Source organism: Atta colombica, unplaced genomic scaffold (assembly GCF_001594045.1).
Source record: "Atta colombica isolate Treedump-2 unplaced genomic scaffold, Acol1.0 scaffold189, whole genome shotgun sequence".
Lineage (NCBI taxonomy): Eukaryota > Metazoa > Arthropoda > Insecta > Hymenoptera > Formicidae > Atta > Atta colombica.
In genome coordinates this window covers 1,042,565-1,068,545 of record NW_017259281.1, presented here as the reverse complement: position 1 = coordinate 1,068,545, position 25,981 = coordinate 1,042,565, and the positions used below count along the sequence as shown (strand labels likewise).

At 29.3% G+C, this 25,981-nt stretch overlaps 1 protein-coding gene and 1 pseudogene across 1 annotated transcript; both read right to left on the bottom strand.

Moving 5' to 3' along the window:
- Positions 1-203: 203 nt before the first annotated feature.
- On the bottom strand, positions 204-2,915 carry LOC108686655 (putative odorant receptor 92a). Its single transcript, XM_018192083.1, has 6 exons — positions 2,635-2,915; positions 2,175-2,517; positions 1,405-1,632; positions 589-702; positions 318-473; positions 204-254 (listed from the first exon to the last, which is right to left on the bottom strand). Exons 1-6 carry the CDS (start codon positions 2,913-2,915, stop codon positions 204-206), a joined length of 1,173 nt encoding a protein of 390 aa, XP_018047572.1.
- Positions 2,916-3,735: 820 nt separating this feature from the next.
- LOC108686682 overlaps positions 3,736-25,981 on the bottom strand; it is a 23,880-nt pseudogene continuing 1,634 nt past the window's right edge.

Below are 25,981 nucleotides of genomic sequence, written 5' to 3'. Positions count from 1 at the left end.
TATATATATATAAATATATATACGAACACTCCGTTCAACGGAGAATTGAATGTTTGGTTAAAACTATTCCTGTCGCATTGCATAGAAATCATATGGCGTCCTTTCCTTCAGGAAAGTCAGTTTGTTATTGCCATTGAGATAAGTTTAATTTAATATTCTACTAAAAGACTCACCAGTGTCCAAATGCAATTCTTTATTTTTCTTTAATATAGTGCACTCAATACGGATATATACGACGCAGAGGATTTCATAATCTGGCAATTAAAATTTTTGTTTTAGTTCAAACGAAAGTTTCCGCATAATTCAAATAAACTTACGGTTGTGAAACCTTCTAAGGACAGATCAGTTATCTTGCCTGCAGTGATGGTTAACCGTTTCTGTGATCTCAACATAAGGAACATCAAGATTCGACACTCGCTGGGAGTTAGATCGTACCACAAGCACTCATATGCAGCATCACTGATGGATTTACTCTGCAATAGCAAACAAATTTCCACGATTAATGGTCTAATAATAAATTTCTTTCAGAAGTTAACAAGAAATTTCAAGAATCTCTACGACGCTACCATTATGCTCCCTTACGCTGACCTTGGCACTAAGATATTCTCCAGCGTAGCAAAAAACAAATGCCTCGAGAGTTATCGCAACGTAAAAGATGAGGGATTTCGTTATCGTCGTAGCGCCTTCTTCCGTACCGATAGACTGCAATATGTATACAATACTTATGTAAGACAATTTATGAACATCCAAGCATTTTGCATCTTTCTTGGAAAAAAAGTTTTTCAGAATTTTTATACAAATTTAAATATTCTTCAAAAATACTAAGAAAATATTAAGAAAATCTATATCTTCTCTTAAAATTTTCCATATATATAATTTTCGAAATATTAAAGCTTTTAAGAATTGACATCTTATAATTTCTGAAAAAAATCTCGCAAACTTTTCAAATTTTATAAAGATTCATCAAAAATTACAGGATAAAAAAATCTTAGAAATCTTCGAATATTATATAGAATTCACATATATGAAAAATTTTAGAAAAAATGTAGATTTTCTTGACATTTCTGAAAAATGTTTCAATTTTTCTAAAAACACTGACAATTTTTTTTAAATCTTCTAAAATTATTTATAAAATTTTAAAAATTCGGAATTTTTATATAAAAATTCTAAAAAATTATATAAAAAATTGGAACAAATTTTTATCAAGATTAAAAATAATATTTTTAATTTAAAAGTAATTCGTCATAAATATACATAAAAAAATAAAAACAGAAAGAGAAAGAGAGAGAGAAAGAGAGAGAGAAAGAGAGAGAGAGAGAGAGAGAGAGAGAGAGAGAGAGAGAGAGAGAGAGAGAGAATAAGACGGAACAATTATAATACAAAATATATAAAATTATAACTTACTATTACAATCACAAAGCCTATGCAACAGATGACCAAAGTATTCCAGATAAATTGTAACAATGCGATGTTTGAGAAAAGGTCTTCAATGTCTTCTGACAAATCGATGATTCTCTGATGTCTATTAACTAAATCTTTAATAGCAGCTAGAGAAGATCTTGATGTATGCTTAGAAGAAATTTCCATGAATCCTTGCAGCATAATATCAATTTGACCACTTACGTGTAGTACCTAAAAAACATCTTCAGTTTTATAGATACTTTACAGCAGTATGGCTATATCTCCGCAAAAAATCTGAAAAGTTATACACATAAAATTATATTTAAAAATAAAAAACTATAATATTTATTGAAACACAAGATTCCAATGTCACTAAAAGAATAATCTAAAAATAATAATCTAGTAAAAAAATAATAATCTAGTATAAAAAATTATGGAATATAACAATAAATAGTCTCTCATAAATATCTCAGAAACTAGTACTACAATTAATTTCCAATTCTAATTGAGTTTTCAAACAAAAAAAATTAGTTAACACAAAGAGAAAAGCTTGTGCGTATACACACACACACACACGCGCGCGCGCGCGCGCGCGCACGCACGCACGCACGCACACACACACACACACACATATGTGTGTGTGTGTGTGTGTGTGTGTTTTTATTTATAATTAAATGCAAATGTAATAAAAAGTAATTATTTATATCTTTTATAAATTTAACAAAATTTTGATAACTTTCGAACCTAAATCATGAAATATAATGAAGTCTTACCAGCGTAACGAGCAAAGCGTTCAACATAGCAATGATACAAGCTACAGATAAATCATGAAAGAATTGAAGTATCAATATTAGCTCAAAAATCGGGAAATAGTCAACCTTAAAAGGAAATTCCATTTTGATGGGCAGCTCGCGAATTGAATCATCATTCTTTTGAATCATTGACCGGAATATTAAACCTCCAATTACATAAAAGAACACAGCTAATGCATTCGTGGTGATCATTACATTGGAACATTGACGCGACCAGTTGGCGTATCTGATCATTGTGGACATGTCCGAATGGATTGCGTCGCTCCAATCTTTATTCATTGTATCCAGAATGGCGAACAATTTTCTACGGAACATTTTTTACATCCCATATCATTTGAAAGATAGAAATGGAATTAAAACGAAATGAAGGCATGATCGATCACTCGCCTTGTCTGCAGAGACCGTTAAGCGTTAATCTTACCGACGATTGAACCACAGATTGATCAGTTTAAGAAACGACAAACTGTAGCCGAATGTGATGCTTAGGCCATCTACAAAAACCGAGAGATGGCTGAGGTCGAAGTGTGCGAAAATATACGCATATTGAAAATATTGCATTATTGCCACCGACACGATATAAGTCCACCAGTTGATATTCGCGTATACACAATGTGGCCACATTCCGATAAAACGTAAACCCACTTCGACCGACTCACTGATGGTGCTTGCGCGTCCTATCGTATCTTTGCGTAACTCCAACATGTTTCTTCTGAGAAAGACTACTTCCAAGCCGTGTAAATCTCTTAGACATAATAACATCGGATATAGCAAAAAGTAAAAACAAAAGAAAGAGAGAGATAAAACATAATAATGAACTCCATCATTACCGTAATCGATCAATCGTAATTATAACCCATACTTTACAGAAATGGAATTAAATTGAAACTAAATGCTCGCCAATTTATTAGATTATAGACTTGAGAGGAAAATGTGACATGTAGAAAAAGCGATTTATCTCGAATTTTTTTCTGTTCAGTTTAAAAACATTGAGTTTTCCGACGATAGAGTCGTTAACTTACTGAGTCACTTATTTTAAACATATATGAAGCTTACTGAAAATTGATCAGCGCTCGCTGAGAAAAAATTCAGTATACTGAGACGAACAATAAAGAAAGATAAGCAAGAATATGAAAAGTAAGTTGGATGATACGATCATATAGACAATTTTCACAGATAAAAAAATTATTTTTATTTTTAAAAATATATATAGCAAATATATATAGCAAAAAGACTTTATATTAATGTACAAAATGCTCAATTATTTTTATATTAAAATTGAAAGAAAAATAGAGGTTTGAATATACGCGAGTAATGCGAGTAGTGACCATGAAAATCTAAAATGTTTTATTACAAACTGTAGAAGGTAAATTGATACATTATACTACATTTAATTTATATAATTATTATCATGCAATTTCACATGCATCACAGAAACTGTCAAGAAAGAACCGTTAAGAAAAACTCATAATATCTTTAACAACATGTAATGACCATCTAGATACTAGATGGCTTGCCTTTGAACTCAATACATCGCGTTCAATACTGAGACATACGAAACAGAGGCCTTTAAAATCTAGAAAAATTATACCAAATAATAATAACATAATAATACAATGATATAACAATAATAATATATAATAATACAACAAAAAGTTAATAAAAATAAATTTATAAATAAACAAACTGTTTAAATATAAGTCAAATATTTCTATTAAGAAAGACATATATCACAATCAGTTAAAAAATTGTATTATAAAATTGCTTAATAATTAAAATATCGCAATTATTCGGAATAACATCAGCTATCGGTTGATCCATCAAGATGAGAACTTTATTAACAAAAAATTCAGTGTTTGAATCTTACACTCGTAAATCCCTCTAGTGACAAGTCCATCATATTTCCAGCCGTAATGGTAAGTCTTCTTTGTGACCTTAATATTATAAGCAGAATGAGCTTACTCTCCTTGGGTGCAAAGTCGTACCAAACTGATTTGTACGCTGCATCGCCGATCATTTTGCTCTGAAGAAAAGTGTTGCAAAAAGTTGTGTTGTCAGAGGGATAAATCAACATAAAAGCTTTTTTATATATACTATAAAAGAAATAACAATTCTGATATAATTTGATAAAAAAATCATTATATACTTCAATTACCATAAAAATGTATTCTTGTTAAATAAATAATTAAGGCAAATTATTGTATAATTGACATTAATTTAAATAATTATCATTTAAATAATATAAGTAATAATAATTATTTAAATAATAATTAATTAATACGTACAAGCAAGATTTGTTTAATAAAACTTGCACAATATATATTATATATACAATACAAATTCATATAATTATTATGAGGTCACTGCAACATATTTACATTGAAAAGAAAATATCTATCGATTTTTCTTTTCGCATTGAAAAAAAAAAGAAAAAGAAGATTTAACTTCTTCTTTAAATATTTATGTCCTCCATAAAAAAGACGTAATTGTGATTATTTAAAATCGTACGATGTACAGCCGAATCGCATAAATTGACTTCTCTATAAAGAGAAACAAGTGGAAAGATCTCGATTGTTCCGACCTTGGCAGTGAGGTATTCTCCGCAAAAGCAGAAAGTAAATGCCTCCACGGCAGCAGCCATGTAAAACACTACAGCTTTCATTAGTGCCGTGCCATCGATCGTATCCGAATCTTGCGCGTTAATGGACTGCAACATCAAATCGTGATATAAATTATCGTTGCAAAATGAACATTCGTTTCTTTATACTCTTTATTTTTGGCAAAGAATTACTGTTATGACCGTGAATCCTATGCAGCAAGTTAGCAGTGTGCTTGACATGAATTGAATTAGCGCTATATAAGAGAAGATTTTATCAATTTTATCTGAAAAAGTGATAATCTTTTGATGCTTGCCAATCGCTTCCTTCATACAAAAAATTAGTTGTTGATTGTTCATTTTGGAAGAGATATTTCTTAACGTATCACACAAAATTTCTATCTGACCGCTCGTATGAAGAATCTGAAAACGTATTTCTATAAAATCATGATATAAATAAATAGAAAATGGTTCCACGCTATCATAATAGTTGCTAACCACATGGTACACAAAATAAATTATGTATAAATAAATTATATTAAATTAATCTTAATTGACAGCATTACAATGAAAGAAAAGATGGATGCTGCAGCCAATTAAAAATGCTATGCCATTTTATTTTACTAATTTGCTGCAGCCAATCTTTTCTTTCAGTGCAGTATTGTCAATTAAGATTAATCTAACTATACAACACGAAACTATTGAACATACACATCGTTTAAGATAAATACCGTATTTGATGTTTTTTGATAGAGGGGAGAGTAAGAGAAATTGCGAATATTAAAAAAAAAAATTAAACAGAATCGACGATTGTTACTCAATTAAATAAATTTTTAAAAGAATATTGACTTTTTAAATTAAAATAGTTAACATTTATATATTAACAATGTAAAAATAATTTTAAAATAAAATTTAATTCGGCATTGCCCCGCGTAGCGACAAGTAATTTCGAACAAAGATTTTATTTGTTGTTTAAAATTATATCGTTTATATATAAATATTAATTATTGCAACTTAAAGCATTTTAGAGCAATTTAGAGCATTTTTTAAAACATATTTGTGATTAGTAAACAATTACCGGCTTTATTTAAATTATTTTTAGATGGTTCCAATTTCCCACTCTACTCTATATAATATACAATCTGTTAACATAATACAGTTACTTAATAAATAACAGTACAACGTTGTGTGAAAAATATAGCATATAACTAACATGATCATGCAATATCACCTAAGTGTAAGTATAAAAATATCGAAAGAGAATCTTTCTATCATATATTGCACTCACCAACGTGATGAGTAGACTGTTAAGTATGCCGGTCGCAGTGGCAGATGCCAATTGATGAAGGAACTCCAAACTCATAACGAGTTCGTACAGCGGCGATTCGTTACATTGTAACGGGAGCTGTAGCTTCAGTGTGAACGCGCGAATAGGCGTCTCGATTCCATGACCGGCATCATAATCGTTGGTATGGGATGCGAGCACCTCAATTCCGAAGCACATCACTGCTACCGAATGAAGCCCGATGATAACATTGGAAAAGCGCCGCGATAGATTTGCCTTGCTCATCATGATGTGCATTTCGTTGCTGGTGGCTTCTCTCCAATCTGCAGCCATCGCAGCTAGGACGTCGTAAAATATACTGCGGCAATTTATTCTATCCAGGTGTATGGATAAACAGTTAACAGTAAATTGGAACATAATAAGATGGAAAAGAATGTGTTCTGGAAAGGAAACAGATCTGATCTTCCAATGTACATTTGATAATAAATGAAGTGATATATAAATTATGACGAAAAATGTAATGATAAATTTAGTTTCACCTATATATTATACACAAATATTATTTACAGTTAGATGCTAATGTTTATATTGTCTAAATTAATTAATAAGGGCTGTCATGTTCAAGTCTGGATTAAATATATCTTCTTTCTTATAGATTTCAAACCAATTGGAAATTTTATTGAAAAATAGATAGAGAAAGATATAATTTTTTTCTCTACTTAAGAGAGAAAAGATAGAAAGAAGTGCTATAAGAATCATGACTTTTAAAAATGATCTGAATAAACTTGACTTTTGATTTTTGATGCATGGAAAATATTTTCTTACCGACTATTGAACCACAAAATAATCAGTTTTAAAGACATCACGCTGTACTCTATAGTAACACTTAAACCATCCATCAAGTACGACATATCGTCGGTTCTTAAATGAAGAATGATCCACCAATATTGGAAAGTCTGCACTATACCGATGGTCAACATCCAAAGGCATCGAAATAACAAACCGCAAGGCGTATTAGGCCAAAATCCAATACTTCGAAGACCGATTTGCACCGACAGAGCAATAGTGCTTGTAATCATGTTATCGCGTCGTGACATTTTACAATTTTATAGCAAAATATAATAATACCGATATTTCAATTTATATTCACTGTTACGTAAGATTTGACCAGTAATTCGACATCTGCGATATCTGAAATGTAATTTGGAACACTTGTCAAAATTGTTAACGTCGTAATGCTACGATCACAATGCCAATAATAATAAAACGACTCTAGAGCAGCATGTTGATCACGCACGGTTCACTGGCTAAACGTAACCGTAGCATGGTAATCACCGATCAATTGCAATCAACTGAAAACAAAGTTATAGCAGTTTATATGAAAGAGGATTAAAATTACAACTTTTTAGCTATAATTATGATGACAACCGCTATATATAATGATTAGTCTTATTCCTTCGTAAAAAATGTGGCCGATAGAACAAATTAATTGCTTGAAAAATGCAAGAGACAGCTATCTCTACTTACATCCACGGGAGCGTTCGCAGTTTTAGAATAGTTCTTTCAAGAAAAGTATTAAATGTACTGAAAGACACAAAATGAATAGAGAGAGAGACTCAAGCAGTTAAGCAAAAAAAACGGGCAATACATTATACAATCGTATTTCTGTACATGCGAAAGATTATTTTCTTAATAATGTTATTAAATATTATTAAATAAAACAAAATATATTGGAGTGCAAAAAATTCATATTCGATTTTTTTAAATCATTAAACTGTCTGGAACACAATATTATTATATCTTTACTTAATCGACCAAATAATTTCCATCATTTTTTATAACGTTCTAATATCAGAAAGTGTATAATTTTTCATCAAAAAATTTCAAAGTAAGTATTTTTTTATCTCGAAATATAAACCTTAAAATATAAGAAATTCTTTTCAAATTATTTTGCAATGATCCAAATGATTGATGAATATCAAGAAAATTCACAAATCATTAGCAACTTATAAGAGTATAAAATTAGATTTTTCTTGCATATCATAGAATTAAAATAACATGATAAAAGTACATATATATTTTGTATCCACATGACGTATATTATTAAATTATTACATTTAATTTATAAAAATAAATACTTCGACTTATTACAGCGTGTATACACAGTTTAAGATATATATATTTTCCTCAATGTCAATATATTGCGTATAAAGCAGATATTTACGACCTCGGCTTTCAAACTCTGAAAAATTAAATAATACGCAATGAATTAATTTACTGTGCAGATTGATTAATAAAACAAAGCATTATCATTGTCATCATCATTATCATTGCAAACAATCATGAAACGAATAATAAAATATAAATTATATTTACATATCTTCAATTGCATACAACATAAAATAAGTGAGATACTTGAAATTGCTTCTACTTCTGATATACTATTAACATACCCTTAAACTATTATTAAATATATTGTCATGTTTAAAAGTGATATTTAATTGATGTGATATTTAATTCTTCTTATATCATGTACATATTTATATAGGCACATTTAGATGAAGACGAATGTCTAATTTTAACTTGAAAATAATGCGTTATAAGATACGATCGAAGATGTCGAAGATATCAAACATGAAAAATGGAATAGTTTCTTAGCTATGGAATAGTTTCCCACAATAAAAATGATACAATATTAACACCAAATGTACAATATACAGTTATAAAATTAATTATCCGGTTGTGGGCTATTATATCGATGATTTCTACAACTGTTGTCCAGGTATTAAAAATTGTGAATTTATGCACACATTATAAAACTGATAGCTTATTTTTTTTTAACAACTAATTGTAAATTATACCATACTGTTGTAATAGGTGCTATAATTTTTAATTCATCCGAAAAGCAGTTAATCAATATAATGACGTACTGCCTGAATAGTTATTCAATTTCTTGTAGATGTCTATATTATTGCAGTATACGTATATTAATTTATTATTAACTTATATGTGCGCCTATGCAGGCGTATGCATAGTATGCATATCTAAATATCAGACAAGATGAGTATCTGAAATCATTAGTCATTTTTATCTCTTTCCATAAAAAATTGTTGAAAAAAATGATTAGAATGATTTAAACCGGCGTCCGCATTGTGGTGCTAAAATGTTATACGGATGTTAAAGTAAATCATGATAACCCGAATATTTTTTTGATCTATTCTCGCAATGTTAACAATCGTTTTAGAAAGTCTTAGCTCCAACTGCAGGACAGTTAGTTAAAATCTACGAAATATTTAAGAAAATACAGAAGTTTAAAAATGTCTCGGATCATTATGACCAGCCACAATAACGCTGGGTTATAAACCATTTACAGCATTTTAGTATTAAGATTTTCTCAAAATGTTATTAAACGGAACAAAACATATTTAAATAATATGTTATAATTGATGTTATAATTGAAAATGAAAATGAATATTAATGCGCACACACATATAATAATTATTTATGTACACGAGACAGTCACAGAGACAGACAACGCGCGCGCGCGCGCGTGTGTGTGTGTGTGTGTGTGCACGCGCGCGTGTGTGTGTGTGTGTGCGTGCGTGCGTGCGCGCGCGCGCGTGTGTGTGCGTGTGTGTGTGTGTGTGTGTGTGTGTGTGTGTGTGTGTGTGTGTATGTGTGTAAACATCCTCTCATACCGAACTGAATATTTTGCTAAAAAATATTTTGCTATCCCTTACATTATACATATCATGTGGAGTCCTTTTCTTTAGAAAATGTCAGTTTGTTAATATATTACCATAGAAATAAATTTAATTTAATAATATTCTAGAAGACTCACTTGTATCTAAATGCAATTTTTTATTCTTCTTTAATGCACTGGGATATAACGATGCAGACGATTTCATAATCTGAAACAATTAAGTATAAATTCTTATTTTTCAAACAACGAAAGTTTCCGCATACGGTAAGTAAACTCACGGTTGTGAGATCTTCCAAAGACAGATCAGTTATCTTGCCCAGTAATGGTTAATCGTTTCTGTGATCTCAACATAAAGAACATCAGGATCCGACATTCGCTGAGAGTTAAATCGTATCACGGGCACTAGTACGCAACATTGCATGGATTTACTCTGCAATGACAAACAAGCTTCTGATTAATCGCGTCTAATACTGATCTGGACACTGAGATTTCTCCAGCGTAATAAAAGACAAATGCTTCGAGAGTTATTGCATAAAAGTTGAGGGATTTCGTTATTATCGTTTTTCTTTCAATATCGATAGACTGTAATATATGTATATATAATATATGTAAGGCATAATTTATGTACTTCCAAGCATTTTATATCTTTCTTAATAAAAATTTTTTTTAAATACGAATTGAAATATTTTTCAAAAATATTAAGAAAATCAACATTTTTTCTTAGAATTTTCTACATACAATTTTTTAAATACTCTAAAATTTTTAAAATTTCTCATTTTAAATAATTTCTGAAAAAATCCCTGAAAGTTTTCAGATTTTATAAAATTTCATAATTCACATATATGAAACATTCTAGAAAAAAATGTAGATTTTCTCAACACTTTTGAAAAGTATTTCAATTTAAAAAACTTGAAAATTCTTTTTTAATATAAAATTATTCAAAAATTGTTTAAAATTCTGATATATAAAAATTTTAAAGAATTATATAAAAAATTCTGAAACAAATTTTTACCAGAATTAAAAATAATATTCCAAATTTAAACGTGAATACTCAATAAATGCACATAAAGAGACAGAAACAAAAATAGAAACAGAGAAAAGGAAAGAATTATACACAAAAAAGTCTATAAAATTATGACTTACTTTATTACGATCACAAAGCTTATGCAACAGATGACCAAAGTTCCAGATGAGATGCAAGTATGATATTTAAAAAAAGATCTTCAATGTTATCTGATATCAATAATTCTCAACAATGAATTAGATAACACAAAGTGAAAAAGATTGCATGTATATACATATATATTATATTACATGTATGTATGTTTGTATTTATAATTAAATGCAAGATATAATATAAAACAGTTACTTTTATCTTTTATAAATTTAACAAAATTTTGGCAACTTTCGAATTATTAAATCATGAAATACAATGAAATTTTATCAGCATAGCGATAAAAGCATAGCGTTCAGCATAGCGTATCATTATACATAGCTGTATCATTATCTGATACAGATAAATCACAAAAGAATTGAAATATCAATATTAATTCAAAATCGGGAAATTGTTAAACTTAAAAAGAAATTCCATTTTGATGGACAGCTTGCAAGTTGAACCATTGTTTCTTTTAATCATTGACAGAAGTTATTAAATAATCTGATTACATAAATAAACATGGCTGATGCATTCGTGCTGACCATTACGTTGGAACATTGACGAGATCAATTGGCGCGTCTGATCATTGTAGATACGTCCGAATAGATCCCGTCGCTCCAATTTTTCTTTGTCCATTGTATCCAGAATAGCGTACAACTTTCTTACATCCTGTATTATTCGCGCGAGATAGAAATGGAATTGTAAATGAAGACCGATCACTCACTTTGTCTGCAGAAACCATTAAGCGTTAATCTTATCTAAAAAATCTATCGACAATTGGAACACAAATTGATCAGTTTAGGGAACGATAGACCAATGTGATAATTAGACTACAAAAACCGAGAAATTGCTGATATCGAAGTGTGACAGATATACGTATATTGAAACTTTTGACTGCACAGAGGCAATATGACACATTATAAGTCCATTAGCTGATATTTGTATATACAATGTGATTGTTACGTTCCGACAAAATGTCAATCCATTTTAATCAACTCGCTAATGCTTATGCATCCTATCGTATCTTTGCATAATTCCAGTTTTTGAGAAAGACTATCTCCGAGCTATGTAAATCTCTTAGGTATAATAATATTGGATATAGCAGAAAATCGAAATGATAGGAAAAGGGAGATAAAGTATGATAATAAACTGTCAATTGTTATTCATATTCCGCGGAAATAAAATAGGAATGAAATTGAAATTGAATGCTAATTTGTTAGATTATAGACTTGAAGTATATTCCAAAATGTCCTTTTCGAGGAAAATTTTACTCGAAATATATGTATACGTAACATATACGTATATATATAGAATAAAAACTTCCTTAGAGAGAACATTTCGGAATGTATCCCAGTATACACAGGTTTAAAAGACAATCCAAAAGATGTCTTAAAAGAAACGTTTTTAAAACCTATGTTAAAGATGTTTTTTAGACTTTTAGGCAAGTTTTAAAGACATCCTTTTTAAGATGTCTTTAAAGAAAGTTTAAGAGACATCTTGAAGACGACTTTTTTTAATCATATAATAACAGATAATATCATATAATAATCATATAATAGCAGAAAGAATTTTTACTGATGCACAAAAAGTTTAATTATTTTTAATTATTTAATATTATGATATTAAAAAAGTATAAAGGTTCGAATATATATATATGCGAGTAATGATCATGAAAATCTAATAAATACTTTATTATATATTGTGGAAGGTAAATTGTTACATTATGCCTACATTTAATTTGCATAACTATTATCGATTCATCACAAAAATCGATAAGAACCATAAGAACTAATATCTTTAGCAGCAAATAATAGCTAAATCTACACGCTAGATGGGTCGCCTTTGAACTTCAATACATCGTGTGTAATACTGACACGTACGAAACAGAAGCTTTTAAAATCTAAAAAAATTATATCGAATAATAATAATATAATAATGCAATAATATATCAACAATAATAATAATAAAATGAAAAGTATATAAAAATAAATTTATAAATAAATAAACTGTTTTTTTTTAAATAATCAAAATGTCTCAATAAAAAGATTCAATAGACAATTAAGTTGAACGATTGTCTTGAAATTATTTAATAATTAAAGTAAATCGTGATTCTTCAGAATAACATCAATGGTCAGTTGATCCATCAAGAAGAGAATTTTATTAACAAACAATTCAATGTCTTACATTCGTGAATCCCTCTAGCGAGGCCCATAATATTTCCAGCAGTAATGGTAAGTCTTCTTTGTGATCTCAATATTATAAGCAGGACGAGCTTACTCTTCTTGGGTGTAAAATCATACCAAACTGATTTATAAGCTGCATCGCCGATCATTTTGCTCTAAAAAACAATGTTGCAAAAAGGTTTTGTTGTCAATGAGATAAATAACATAAATTAACATAAAAAACATTTTTTATACAAAAAAACAATTCAAACATAATTTGATACAGAAATCGTATACTAATTACCACAAAAATATATTCTCATCAAATAATTACGGTAAATTATTACATAATTGACGTTAATTTAAGTATAAATTATTAAATATTTAAATATAATGTAAGTATATAATAAATCATCATTATAATTACTTAAATAATCAATATTTAATACGTAAAAGCAAGATGTTTTTTTAATGAAACTTTCATATGATCTAATTGTATAATATTTATTATACAAATTCGTATTATTATTACGGGGGCATTGCAGTATATTTACATTGAAAAGAAAATGTCTACCGATTTTCTTTTTCACATTGAAAAGAATAGGAAAAAGAAAATTTAACTTCTCATTTAAATAGTTATGCGTTCTCCATGAAAAAAATGCAATTGCCATTATTTAAAATCATCGCACAATATATATTTCGTTCAACGAGAGAATAGAATCGCGTAAACTAATGTCTCTACAAAGAGAATCAAGTAGAAAGATTTCAATTGTTCCGATCTTGGCAATGAGGTATTCTCCGCAAAAACAGAAAATAAATGCTTTTACCGCAGCAGCTATATAAAACACTATAGCTTTCATTGGTGCCATGCCATTAACTGTATCCGAATTTTGCGTGTCGATTGATTGCAACATATTAACTTGCGATATAAATCACTACTATTGCAAAATAAACATCATTTCTTTATACTCTTTACTTTTGGCAAAGGATTATTTACCGTTATGACTATAAATCCTATGCAGCAGGTTAGCAATGTGCTCGACATGAATTGAATTGGCGCTATATAAGAAAAGATTTTTTCAATTTTATCTGAAAACATGATGATCTTCTGATGCTTGCCAATCACTTCTTTCATATTGAAAGCTAATTATTGATCGTTCATTTCGGAAGAGATATTCTTTAATATAAACATAAAACCTCTATCTGACCGCTCGTATGAAGAATCTGAAAACGTATTTTCATATTTTTATAAAACGGTAATAAAAATAAATAGAAAGAGATTCCATATTATCATAAGATAATTATTCAGAATAGGAGAGTCAGCTCCAATGACCTTGACCTTGACGTCTATTGTCAAGGTCATAATCCTGAGTGACCTACAACAAATTTTAGCCGTCGCTCGTCATTAGTTAAAAAGTTATTAACAATCAAAATTAGTAATTATTTACCTGAAAGGTCAGATAATTCTTAGCAGAGAGAAAGGTATAGAGTGAGAGGTACCGAGAGAGAGAAAGAGAGAGAGAGAGAGATTAACGGAACAACTTTTCACGCGAAACGAGTTCCACTTCACCTTCACCGATGCCAAGGGACGTTCGACTTTCCACGCGAAGAGAGTTCCACTTTATCTCCTTCCTGTCTAAAGGTACATGACTTTCCACACGAAGAGAGTTTCACTTTCCAAAGAGCGTTTGATTTTCCATACGAAGCAAGATCTACCTGAATGAAAAGTCGTACGCTTCTTGACAGACAAGGAGATGAAGTGAAACTTGTTTCGCGTGGAAAGTCATGAGCCCTTTGGCAAAAGGTGAGTAAAGTTGAACTCGCTTTGCGTGGAAAGTCGTAAAATATTTTAAAACAGAAAATATCTGTTTTATATAGTATAACTGAAACATTATTTTTCAAATTTTATTTGATAATAACTGCATAACAAATAATAAGTGACGGCTAATACTTGTTGGAGGTCACTCAGGGTCATGACATTGACAACATATGTCAAGATCAAAGTTATCGAAGCTAACTCCCTATTTTAAATAATTACCCCTATATACAATGGAGAATATATTAAAAACAGGAATAAATATTAAATATTAAAAAAGTAAGAAACATATTAAGAATAGAAGTTACATATTACGCACAGTAGATGCAAGTAAGATGTAAAACATGATATAGGATATAATATGTCTTATATATCTAACATAACATGTTTTATATCTTATTTGTATCATATATGTTTGTATTATATGTATGTATATTTAATCTCTCTATTCCTGATTTTTAATTTTTTTAATATTTAATATATTTATTTCTGCTCTAATTTTTTTTAATAAATGTGTAGAGTAGTAATAAATCATTCACTTCGCATTCAGTAAGAATCTGATGTACGCTTTATAATGCTGTCAATTAAAATTTAAAAACTATACACAAAATAGAGCACAAACACCGTTTAAGATAAATATAAATACATGTTTTTGATGTTTTGATAAAAGAAAAAATAACGAAATTGTGAATGTCAACAAGTATTAAATACAATTACAGTATAAAATACAATTTCGAACGATAAAGATTTTAATATTTAAAATTATATAAAATTATATAATAATTAATTCTTGCAATTTAAAGCCAAATAGTAACTAGAGCATTTTTTAAAATAAAAACATTTATAATTGGTAAATAATCGGTTTTATTTAACATTTTTCTTACATGTTTGCAGTTTCCCTACTTTTCTCTACGTTTATAATCTGTTAGTGATGTTAATGGTGATAAAAGTACAATGTTATATGAAAAAAACAATAATTAACATCATGTGTATCGAGCAATATCTCTTAAGTGTAAATCTAAAGATATCAAAAAAAAATTTTCTATCGTATATTGCATTGACTAACGTAATGAGCAAACTGTTAAGTATGCCGGTCGTAGTGGAAGCTGCCAATTGATGAAAGAACTCCAGACCTATAATAAGCTCGTACAGCGGCGATTCGTTGCACTGCACGACGGAAGTTGTAGCTTCAGTGTGAACACACGAACAGACGTCTCAATTTCATCATCATCGTAATCGTCAGTATAGGATGCAAGCACCTCAATGCCGAAGCAAATAAACGATGCCGCATGGAGCGCGACGATAACATTGGAAATGCGTCGTGATAGATTTGCCTTGCTCATCATGATGTGCATTTCGCTGCTGGTGGCTTCCCTCCAGTCTATAGCCATCGCAGCTAGGAAAATATACTGCGGCAGTTTATTTTATCCAGGCATATGGATAAACAATTAACATTAAGTGGAAACACAATAAAATGGAAAAGGGTTCTGGAAAAGAAACAAGTCTAATCTTCCAATATATGTTTGATGATAAATGAAGTGACACATAAAATACAACGAAAAATATGGTGGTAAACTTAGATTCATCTACATATTATATAAATATTATTGCAGTTAGAGATGGTGATGTTTGTATTATCTAAAATATTATCTAAAATATTTAAATTAACTAATTAAAGCAATTTAAGTCTAGATTAAATATATCATTTTTTTAATTTAAATTTATATTTCAAACCAATTGCAAGTTTTATTGAAAAATAAATGGAAAAAGATAATTTTTTTCTCTTTATTTAAGAGAAAAAAGATATTGCGGTAAGAATCATGATTTTTAAAAACGATCTGGATAAACTTGATTTCCATTTTTTATTGCGTTAAAAATATTGTCTTACCGACTGTTGAACCATAAAATAATTAGTTTCAGGGACATCACACTATACTCTGGTGACACTTAAACCATCCATCAACTGCGACATATCATCAGTTTTAAAGTGAATAACAATTCACCATATTGGAGACTCTGCACTATGCCGATGGTCAATATCCAAACACCGAAACAACAAGGCACACGGCATATTAGGCCAAAATCCAATTCTTCGAAGACCGATTTGCACCACGAGAGCAACAGTATTTGTAGTCGTCATGCTACCGCGTCGTAATATCTTATAATTTTATAGCAAAATATAATAATACTGATATACCAATGTATATTTACTGTTATATAAGATTTGGCTAGGAATTCTATATCTGCGATATCTGAAATGTAATTTAGGATACTTATCGAAATTGTTAACGTTTTAAAGCCACAAATCACATTAACAACAGTATGATTTTAAGACGCCTCTAGAGCGGCAACTTGAGGGACTTGCTCACGCAAGTTCATTGGCTGAACGTAGCTGCAAAGTAATTACCGATCAATTGCAATCAACTGAAAACAAAAATTACGCTAGTTTATGAAACAAAAATTGCAGCAATTTAACTATAATTATACTGCACGATTGCAATTTATTTAATGGTTAATCTTACTCTTTCGTAAAAAATGTCGCCGATGAGACAAATTAGTTGCTTCAAAAATGCAAAAGAGTATTTCTTCTTACATGCACGGGAGTAGTTTTAAAATAATAGCTCTTTCAAGAAAAGTATTAAGAGGATCTTAAAGCCGCTTGTATTACTGACTAAACATACAATTTTCATATAACAATTATCTTTCCTCTTTTACAGATTCGAAAATTCTTTTCCAGAATTAAAGTATACACATTAATATATGTTTGTGCCAAGAATTTCAAATAGTTTCAAAAGAGATCTTCTTTACCATTTCTTATCCATTATGATTAGAGCTGTCACGTCGTGACATTTGCTTTGTATAAAAAGCTGTGCAATCTGTATTTACGAAATAGTAATTCATAGACTAGTAGTTTCCACAAAGAAACAATTTGAAATTTTTAAAATTGGATTTTGGTCCGGTTGCACCAACATTACTTTGACTTTAAGCGAAACTTAAAACTTTCTCTGTCTCATTCTAAAGCGAAAAAGAGATAGAGACAGAGAGAGTTTTAAGCCTCACCTCAAAATCAAAGTAACATTGGTGCAATCGGACCTTAGACGTTTATTTAAAAGGTTAATGTTATGCGAAAATTTATGTGTATATGTTGCATGAGTGAGTAAGATATTAATATGTAGTGATATGATGTGTCAATGACATTTAATCGTTTATGTGTAAGTCCTACTTACACTATAACTAGTTGTCTTTAAGATTTCCTTTCTTAAATGTATTAAAAGACATAAAATATCGAGAGAAATGTAAGCAATAATGTAACAGTCAATATATTGTACAATCGTATCTCTTTGCATACGAAAGATTATTTTCTTAACAAAGTTATTAAATATTATTAAATGAAAAAAGATATAATAGAGTACAAAAAATTCATACTCGATTGTTAAAAAATCATTTAACTGTTAGAATATAAAATTATTACATCTTCACTTAATCGATCAAACAATTTCCATCATTTTCTGTAACATTCTAGTATAGAAAGTGCACGATTTTTTATCAAAAACTTAAAAGATTTTTAAAACCTCGAATAGGAAATTCTTTTCATTCAAAGTATTTTGCAATGCTCTATTCAAGTGATAATCTGACATCAGAGAATATCAGAAGAACATCAGAGAGTACAACAAAAAAATCCTAATTCAGCTTTCAGAGCTTGTGCTGGGTTTGTCCAAAAGTTTGATGAAGTTATAAAGACTACGTCATTGTAATGAAAAACGATAGTCTTTCAATTGGCCAGTATCATATGTTTTTCATTTTGTTTCTTCCAATTATCTAACTGTTAGTAAATTAATTATATCTCCAAAAAATCTTGCTCAAAAAAGGATTATTTCCTAATAATTTCACTATATCAAAAATTTTTTAAGAGTATAAAATCAGATTTTTCCTACATATAATAATATTAACTAAAATAATAAAAGTTTAATATTCTGTATCCACGACGAATGTTATTAAATTATTATAATTAGTTTATTATTAGTTTATTTTTAAAAAGAAATAAATGTTACTTTGACTTTGTCATAGCGCGTATACACAATCCAAAATATATGCAGTTTTCTTTGTATCAATACATTGCGTATAAAACAGATATGTATGACGCGGAAGCTTTCAAACTCTGAAAAATTAAATAATACGCAATTAATCAATTTACTGTTTAAATTAATCGATAAAACAAAACATTATCATCATCATTATTGCAAATAATAAGGAAATGAATAATAAAATGTAAATTATATTTATACATATCTTCAGTAATTACATAGAGTATAAAATAAGTGAAATACTCGAAATTGCTTTTACTTCTGATATACTGTTAACTGTATCCTTAAACTATTGTGATGTTTAAAATGTTAAAATTTAAATAATATTTAACTCTTCTCTTATATACATATTTATCTTGTATACATATTTACATATGCACATTTAGAAAAAGAAAAGATGTCTAATTTTGACTTGAAAATAATGCGTTATAAGATACATCGAAGATGTCAAATATGAAAAATGGAACATTTCTTAATATTTCCCACGATAAAAACGATATAATATTAACATCAAATGTATATTGCAATATATAGTTATAAAATTAATTATTCAAATGTGAGTATTATATCGATGATTTCTCTAACTATTGTCCAGGTGTTAAAAATTATGAATTTGCATTATAGCATCGATAGCTTATATTTATATATTTATATTATTTTTGATCAACTAATTGTAAATTATGTGTGTGTCTGTGTTATAATAAGTGATAGAACTACAATTTTTAATTCACGCAAAAAACAATTAAGGAAATCATCGATATAATGACATATTATCTGAATAATTATTCCATTTCGTAATTATAGATGTCTATATTGCAGTATAAATATATTAATTTATGTTATTAACTTATGTAGCTATAAAAAATTCATAATTTCAATGAAATCTTACATTTGTGAATCCTTCCAATGATAAATCCATAAACTTCCCCGCAGTAATTGTCAGACGTCTTTGCGATCTCATTATAACAAATAATAGAATGCGGCAATCCTGAGGCTTAAGAGTATACCAAACAGATTCATATACGGTATCGCCGATCGTTCTGCTCTGAAATGAGAGTCAGGTACATGTGGATGAGATGTCCTCAGCATGTATGTTATACTATTATCAATTTCTTATACAAGTAATAAGTAATAGATATAAGCAATCTCTTTATACAAGTCCAATCTTTTTATCAATAATTTAATAATAATTTTTTAAACAATTTTATATGGAAAAAGGAAAACTGACTAATGATTTTGTATATTCACCTTATTACTCAGATATTCACCAGCGAAACAGAAGATAAATGCCTCCAAAGTAATAGCAATATAAAAAAACGAGGTCTTCACTAACATTCTGATTCCTTCATCTGTGCCCATCGACTGCAAGTTAAGAAAACAGTCAGAAAGATGATGCGCTATAAGCAGACATCTCAAATACACGGGAAGCAAGCGGATATCTCCCACTATTGTGCAACTTGTGAGAACTTTGTGTGAAGATAAAGGAATTTGAGGATATCAGGTCAGTTTTATAACATTTCTATAAATAAATAAATAAAGTCATGCTAGTACATTGAGAGAAAAATGTTTGGTATTTGTAATTATAATTACATATTACTATAATTATGATTATTTCTGCTATAATAATAACAGTAAATCATATTTTTTATGATTGTCTCAAAATATAACTATAAAATTATAGTCACTTGAATCATTTTTATGGTAATGTCAACTATTTTATGATCATAATAACTATAATTATAGTCATTTTAAGTTGCCAACTATATACATTTGTTGCTAGAACTATATACATAGTTACTGAGGTTATTATTATAGCAGTAATAATCATAATTATAGTATTATATAATTATAGTTATAAATACATTTTTATCTCAGTATACATTCATATAGAAATTTTTTAACTTGCTCTCTGCTTGCGGCTAGATAATGGACATTCATGTTTATCATGTGGTTTGCATGAACATGTGAATCTAAAACTATTACCATTTCCAATACCATAAAGTATTTCCAATACTCGAAATAAAAATATGTATAAATAAACTAAAATAAGAGTCTAAAAATAAATATTATCATTTCTTTCCGATTAGGTAAATAAAAGTCTACGTTCAGTGTGTGTGCCTGTGCAAATGTATGCATAGATTTTTATACAGAATATCCAGTAAAGACTATAACAACATTTAAGAGTAGATTCCTGATATTTTAAGATGAAGATCCTAATATCCAAAGTTTGGATCCTAAGATCCAAAGTTGAGACTATAATAATTTTTTAATTATAAACATTAAAATTAGCGAATCATATCATCTAAAATTCGCGCGTTTAAGTATGGTTATCATTTTGCATTGTACCGTACTGATACCATATCGTACATATGTTAAATGCGCGAACTTTAGACGCTATAATTCACTGACTTTAAATGCTTATAATTCATAAACTATTACAGCTTCAACATTTTAGTACAGGAATTTATGTCTCAAAATAATCTTAGAAATCTACTCTTACGATATTTATGGGATACTATGTATAATATATCTCCGCGCATTATAACTTTTTATAAAGCAGTGCATTAGAAAATTTTCAAATGTGATATTCAAATATGGTACTTTAAAGAACGAAAATTCAAACAAAAATTCAATTATAAATATCAACTCACAGTTACTATGAGAAATCCGATGCAACATATGATCAAAGTATTCGACAAAAATTGCATTAGCGCAATGTGAGAAAAAAGACTCTCAATACTCTCCGAAAAAGCGATAATTTTATGATGTTTATTAATTAAAGATCTCAATATGGTAGCGGGTAAATTACATTTATTATTCTTAAGGTAAATCTCTTCCACTTCCTGTTGCATAAGATCTATCTGTCCACCAATGTGTAACATCTATATGTATTAATTATTTTATTATATGACTACTAAACAAAAGTACTTGCTTAAACAACAAATATTGCATAAATATAATTTTTAATATAATTTAAATAATACTAATTTTATAACGTATACATTTATTGATTATCATATTAGAAAAAAGTGCTGCTAAAATCCTAAATCTTAAATTGTTTTGCTTAAAAGCAATATTATCTTAAAATTATTTATAAATCGAATAATTTCTAATTTCATCCTTCATCTAGTTTAAAATTAAAATGAAATCATCTTTATTTTATCTAAAATATCATTATTTATCTAAAATATTTTATTTAAAATATGTACTTTTATATGTAAATTATCTTATCTAAATGATTTTAAGCTATCTAACTAAGAGAAATACTGCTTAACAATTTGTCTCACAAGTAGCGAAAAATGATGGCCAAACTGTCCGTTTCAAACTTCTTTTAGGTACTATGATATCTTTAAAATAAATGGAAACGCCAACTGGCCCGCAGTAAAACATTAGAACGAAACAAAGCGTAGTTGCAAGGTTTTGTTCTCCTCACTATTATACGAGCAGAAACATGAAACAACTGGAAGTGAATCCCAGCTCTGCGCGGAATCTAACATAAGAGCCAGTATTCGCATGCGTGAGGATCGTAGATCGAAAGCACGAACGAATTACAGCGACACCGATGGATTTATGTAAAAGAGGGGATAAGGTTGAGACCTGCGGCCATCGATCACTGTTATAGATCGAGAACCTGTCGATTCGGAACGTCTCACGCATACTATCATTTACATTTTGTATCATATCATGCGCTTTAACTTCTCTCCTATCTTTCTCTCTCGCGTGCAATTTATTTTTCCTCCAGTGTTTTTCTTAAATTCTTGTGTCATGCATTTATTACGATTTAAATAACGAATAGAATTGTTTTTATTTCTTTGAAAACTTTTAATTAATTGAATAAATTTCTCTTAATTGTTTGTTTAATATAACTGATACTTCTGCCATTTTTTGAAGAAATTAGAACATTGGTTTATTTAAGTACTAATTAATTTCATTTATATTTTCAATATAATCTTTTTTCATCTTTTGGAATTGTGATTCTTAAACTTTTTTCTTTTTTACTAATAATAAACAGAAAAAAAACACGATTTTGAACATATAATTTTTTTGTAAATCGTCACACACATACACACACACACACACACACACACACACACACACACACACACACACACACACACACACACATGTATATACAATTATTACACGTGCATAATATTTGCTGTAATTGCTTATTATTATGATCTTCATCTGTATAACTCTCCAGAAAAAATATCTTTTTATTTGATAAAATATTTTTATTTTACAGCGAGAAAAAGAAAAATTACTTCTTATTATTATAATGGATTATTTTTAAATATTATAGAAATTAATCGTGCACTATAAAGTTATAAAAACGGCATGCCAGTATTCATAATCAATCTTTATTTTAAGACCATTTTAAATAATACCTTAAGATTAATACGACACTGCGATTAACTTGACATCAAGATAGTTTTAAATAAAAATCGACTATGAATATCGACCATAAGTATTGCACTGAATCAAAATACAAGAAGAAAAGTTATTGCGTTGTTAGTTGCACTCACCAAAGTAACCATGAATGCGTCCAGCATACCTATGGCGGAGGCAACTGCCATTAAATGAACGAATTGCACGCACTCCACGATCTCGTAAATTGGCGAATTGCAAAATTCGAACGGCAACTCCATTTTTATCAACAACTCTCGACAATTGCCATTGGTCTGTTTGCGAAAGTTAATAGACGCGGTACTGTAAAGCAACACCGCTGTAGAGTAAACACCGATGGTCACTTTTGAGCAGCGATGCGCAAGGACCGCCTTGTCGATCATAGCATACATGTTAGAATACTCGCTCCAATCGTTGGACATCGCCGTCAGAATATCAATGAATAATCTACAATATAATACCTTGCAACACTAATCTATATTGACGACGTAACGCAACAAATGTATACTTCCATTAGCTCGTTAAAAGAAGAAAATCATAAAATAATTTATTGCTTGGCAAGTGACGCGCGAATCATTATTATCCTTAATTCCCGTAGAATCAATCAGAGAATATGATGTTTTATAAAATTAATATGTTATAGAAAACACATACCGGTTATTAATCCACAGAACAACCAATTTGAAGAAAAGAAGATTGTATGGCAAAGTAGTGCTTAAACCATCTATCAAATTCGGTAGTTCCTTGATACTAAAGTGTACTAGAAGATAATGATATTGGAAGATCAGTCCTGTTCCCATTACCAATGTCCAAAGCAATCTGAAGAAAATCGAGGAATTCGGCCATATTCCAGTAAGACGGAGGCCAATTTCGACTGGTCGACTAACAGTGCTAGTCGGTATCATCTTGTTTAAAAATCCACGTTTTTTTATCTCTTCGTTGACGAAGCCGGACAAAACGAGCGTAAGTTCCTAACGAGACTTCCGTACGATCGCTGCACGTACTTCCCAGAGAATAAGCTTCAAGATATTAACATGAAGATTGAATGCTGCCCCACCTTAAAGGTCGCCAACCAATCGCGAACGTTAAACGTGTATTTTCGTCATGTGCTTAGGAATGCAGAAAAAAAAAAGTTACTACGATCGAATGATGATTGTAGACCTCGACGAACAAAGAATCGATGAGAGCTATTTCATCGTTTCCCGAATGGGAAAATCGCCTGTCACCATTATTGCGGGTGATTTACTTTAAATATGCAAGAAAATATTATAGGGAAGAAGTTACAATGCGACAGTCGTCTTGAAACTAACAGCAAAAATCGTCAGAGTGACTATCATTAATAGAAATTTCTGAAGAAAGTACCGAAGTTTTCGATCATGATACTAAATTTTCGCGAATGATGGGTTGATATACATAAGGAAATGCAACAGGCAAAAAATAATTCAACTTTGTATGTAATTTTCGTTCAGATGTATACGACTTAGAGTCGAGAGTCTAAGACCGCCAATAATACTTCACTACATATAAGCTGATATATATACATTGTTATCCAATGGATCCACATCCATTCTGGATAAGAGAATTTATATAAGTATTTTAATAGAACTTTGTACTATACAAATAATAAATACGGCAAGGTAAATGCTGTTTAATGTATTTTTAAATAATATTTATACATCCTTATACTGATATTTATATACCCTTGTTCTCGAAATAAAAATTTATAAAAAGTATGAAAACGACAAGTGAGTAAAAACATAGGAAAATAAAATATTTACATAGCACATAATAACTTAAAATTAAATAATAGACGTGTATAATATGCAAACATATATATATGTTTATATAGACTCCGTAATTGATATCCTTTTGTTGATCAAGACATTGCAAGTAGCACCGACACGTAAGAGGCAGATGCTTTCAAAATCTGAAACATGTAGAATCATTTTATATTAGAAAACAACAATCCATTTCCTTAGAAAACAGCATTTTTATATCTTACAGATGCAAAAACTTCCAACGATAAATCATTAAATTTTCCAATTGTTAATGTCAGTCGTTTTTGTGATCTCAATATTAAAATTAATAAATTTCTACTTTCGCTAGGTTTTGCATTGTACCAAAGAGCCTCGTAAGCTATGTTTGCGACTGATTTGCTCTGCAAAAATAAAAAAGAATGCTATCAATATAAATCGTGCCGTTAAGATAAAACATTTAATCAAATCGTTATAGATTATGAAAATAAATCGTTATAGATTATGAAAAATATCTGCTCTCTGAAAATTATGTTATTATATCGAAATATTAGTACAATAAAAATTATCTGCATAGTTAAAATCTATTTATATGTATATTACTAATCTTTACAGCAAAGTACTTGATTTAAACCTTATTGCTAAGATATTCTCCAGCAAAGCAAAAGATGAACGCCTCCAAAGTAATAGCGATGTAAAAAAATAAAGATTTCAACAACATATTAAATCTTTTGTTACCTTCAATCGACTAAAATGTTGAAAAAAAGATTTTATTATACGTACATATTGAACATTTATAATTTGAAA

Coding starts and splice junctions, on each gene's coding strand:
- LOC108686655 (XM_018192083.1), bottom strand. CDS start 2,915: ATGTTGGAGTTACGCAAAGATACGATAGGACGCGCAAGCACCATCAGT. Junction 703..1,404: donor TAGGCTTTGTGATTGTAATA/GTAAGTTATAAT, acceptor TACATATTGCAG/TCTATCGGTACGGAAGAAGG. Junction 255..317: donor CCTTAGAAGGTTTCACAACC/GTAAGTTTATTT, acceptor TTTAATTGCCAG/ATTATGAAATCCTCTGCGTC.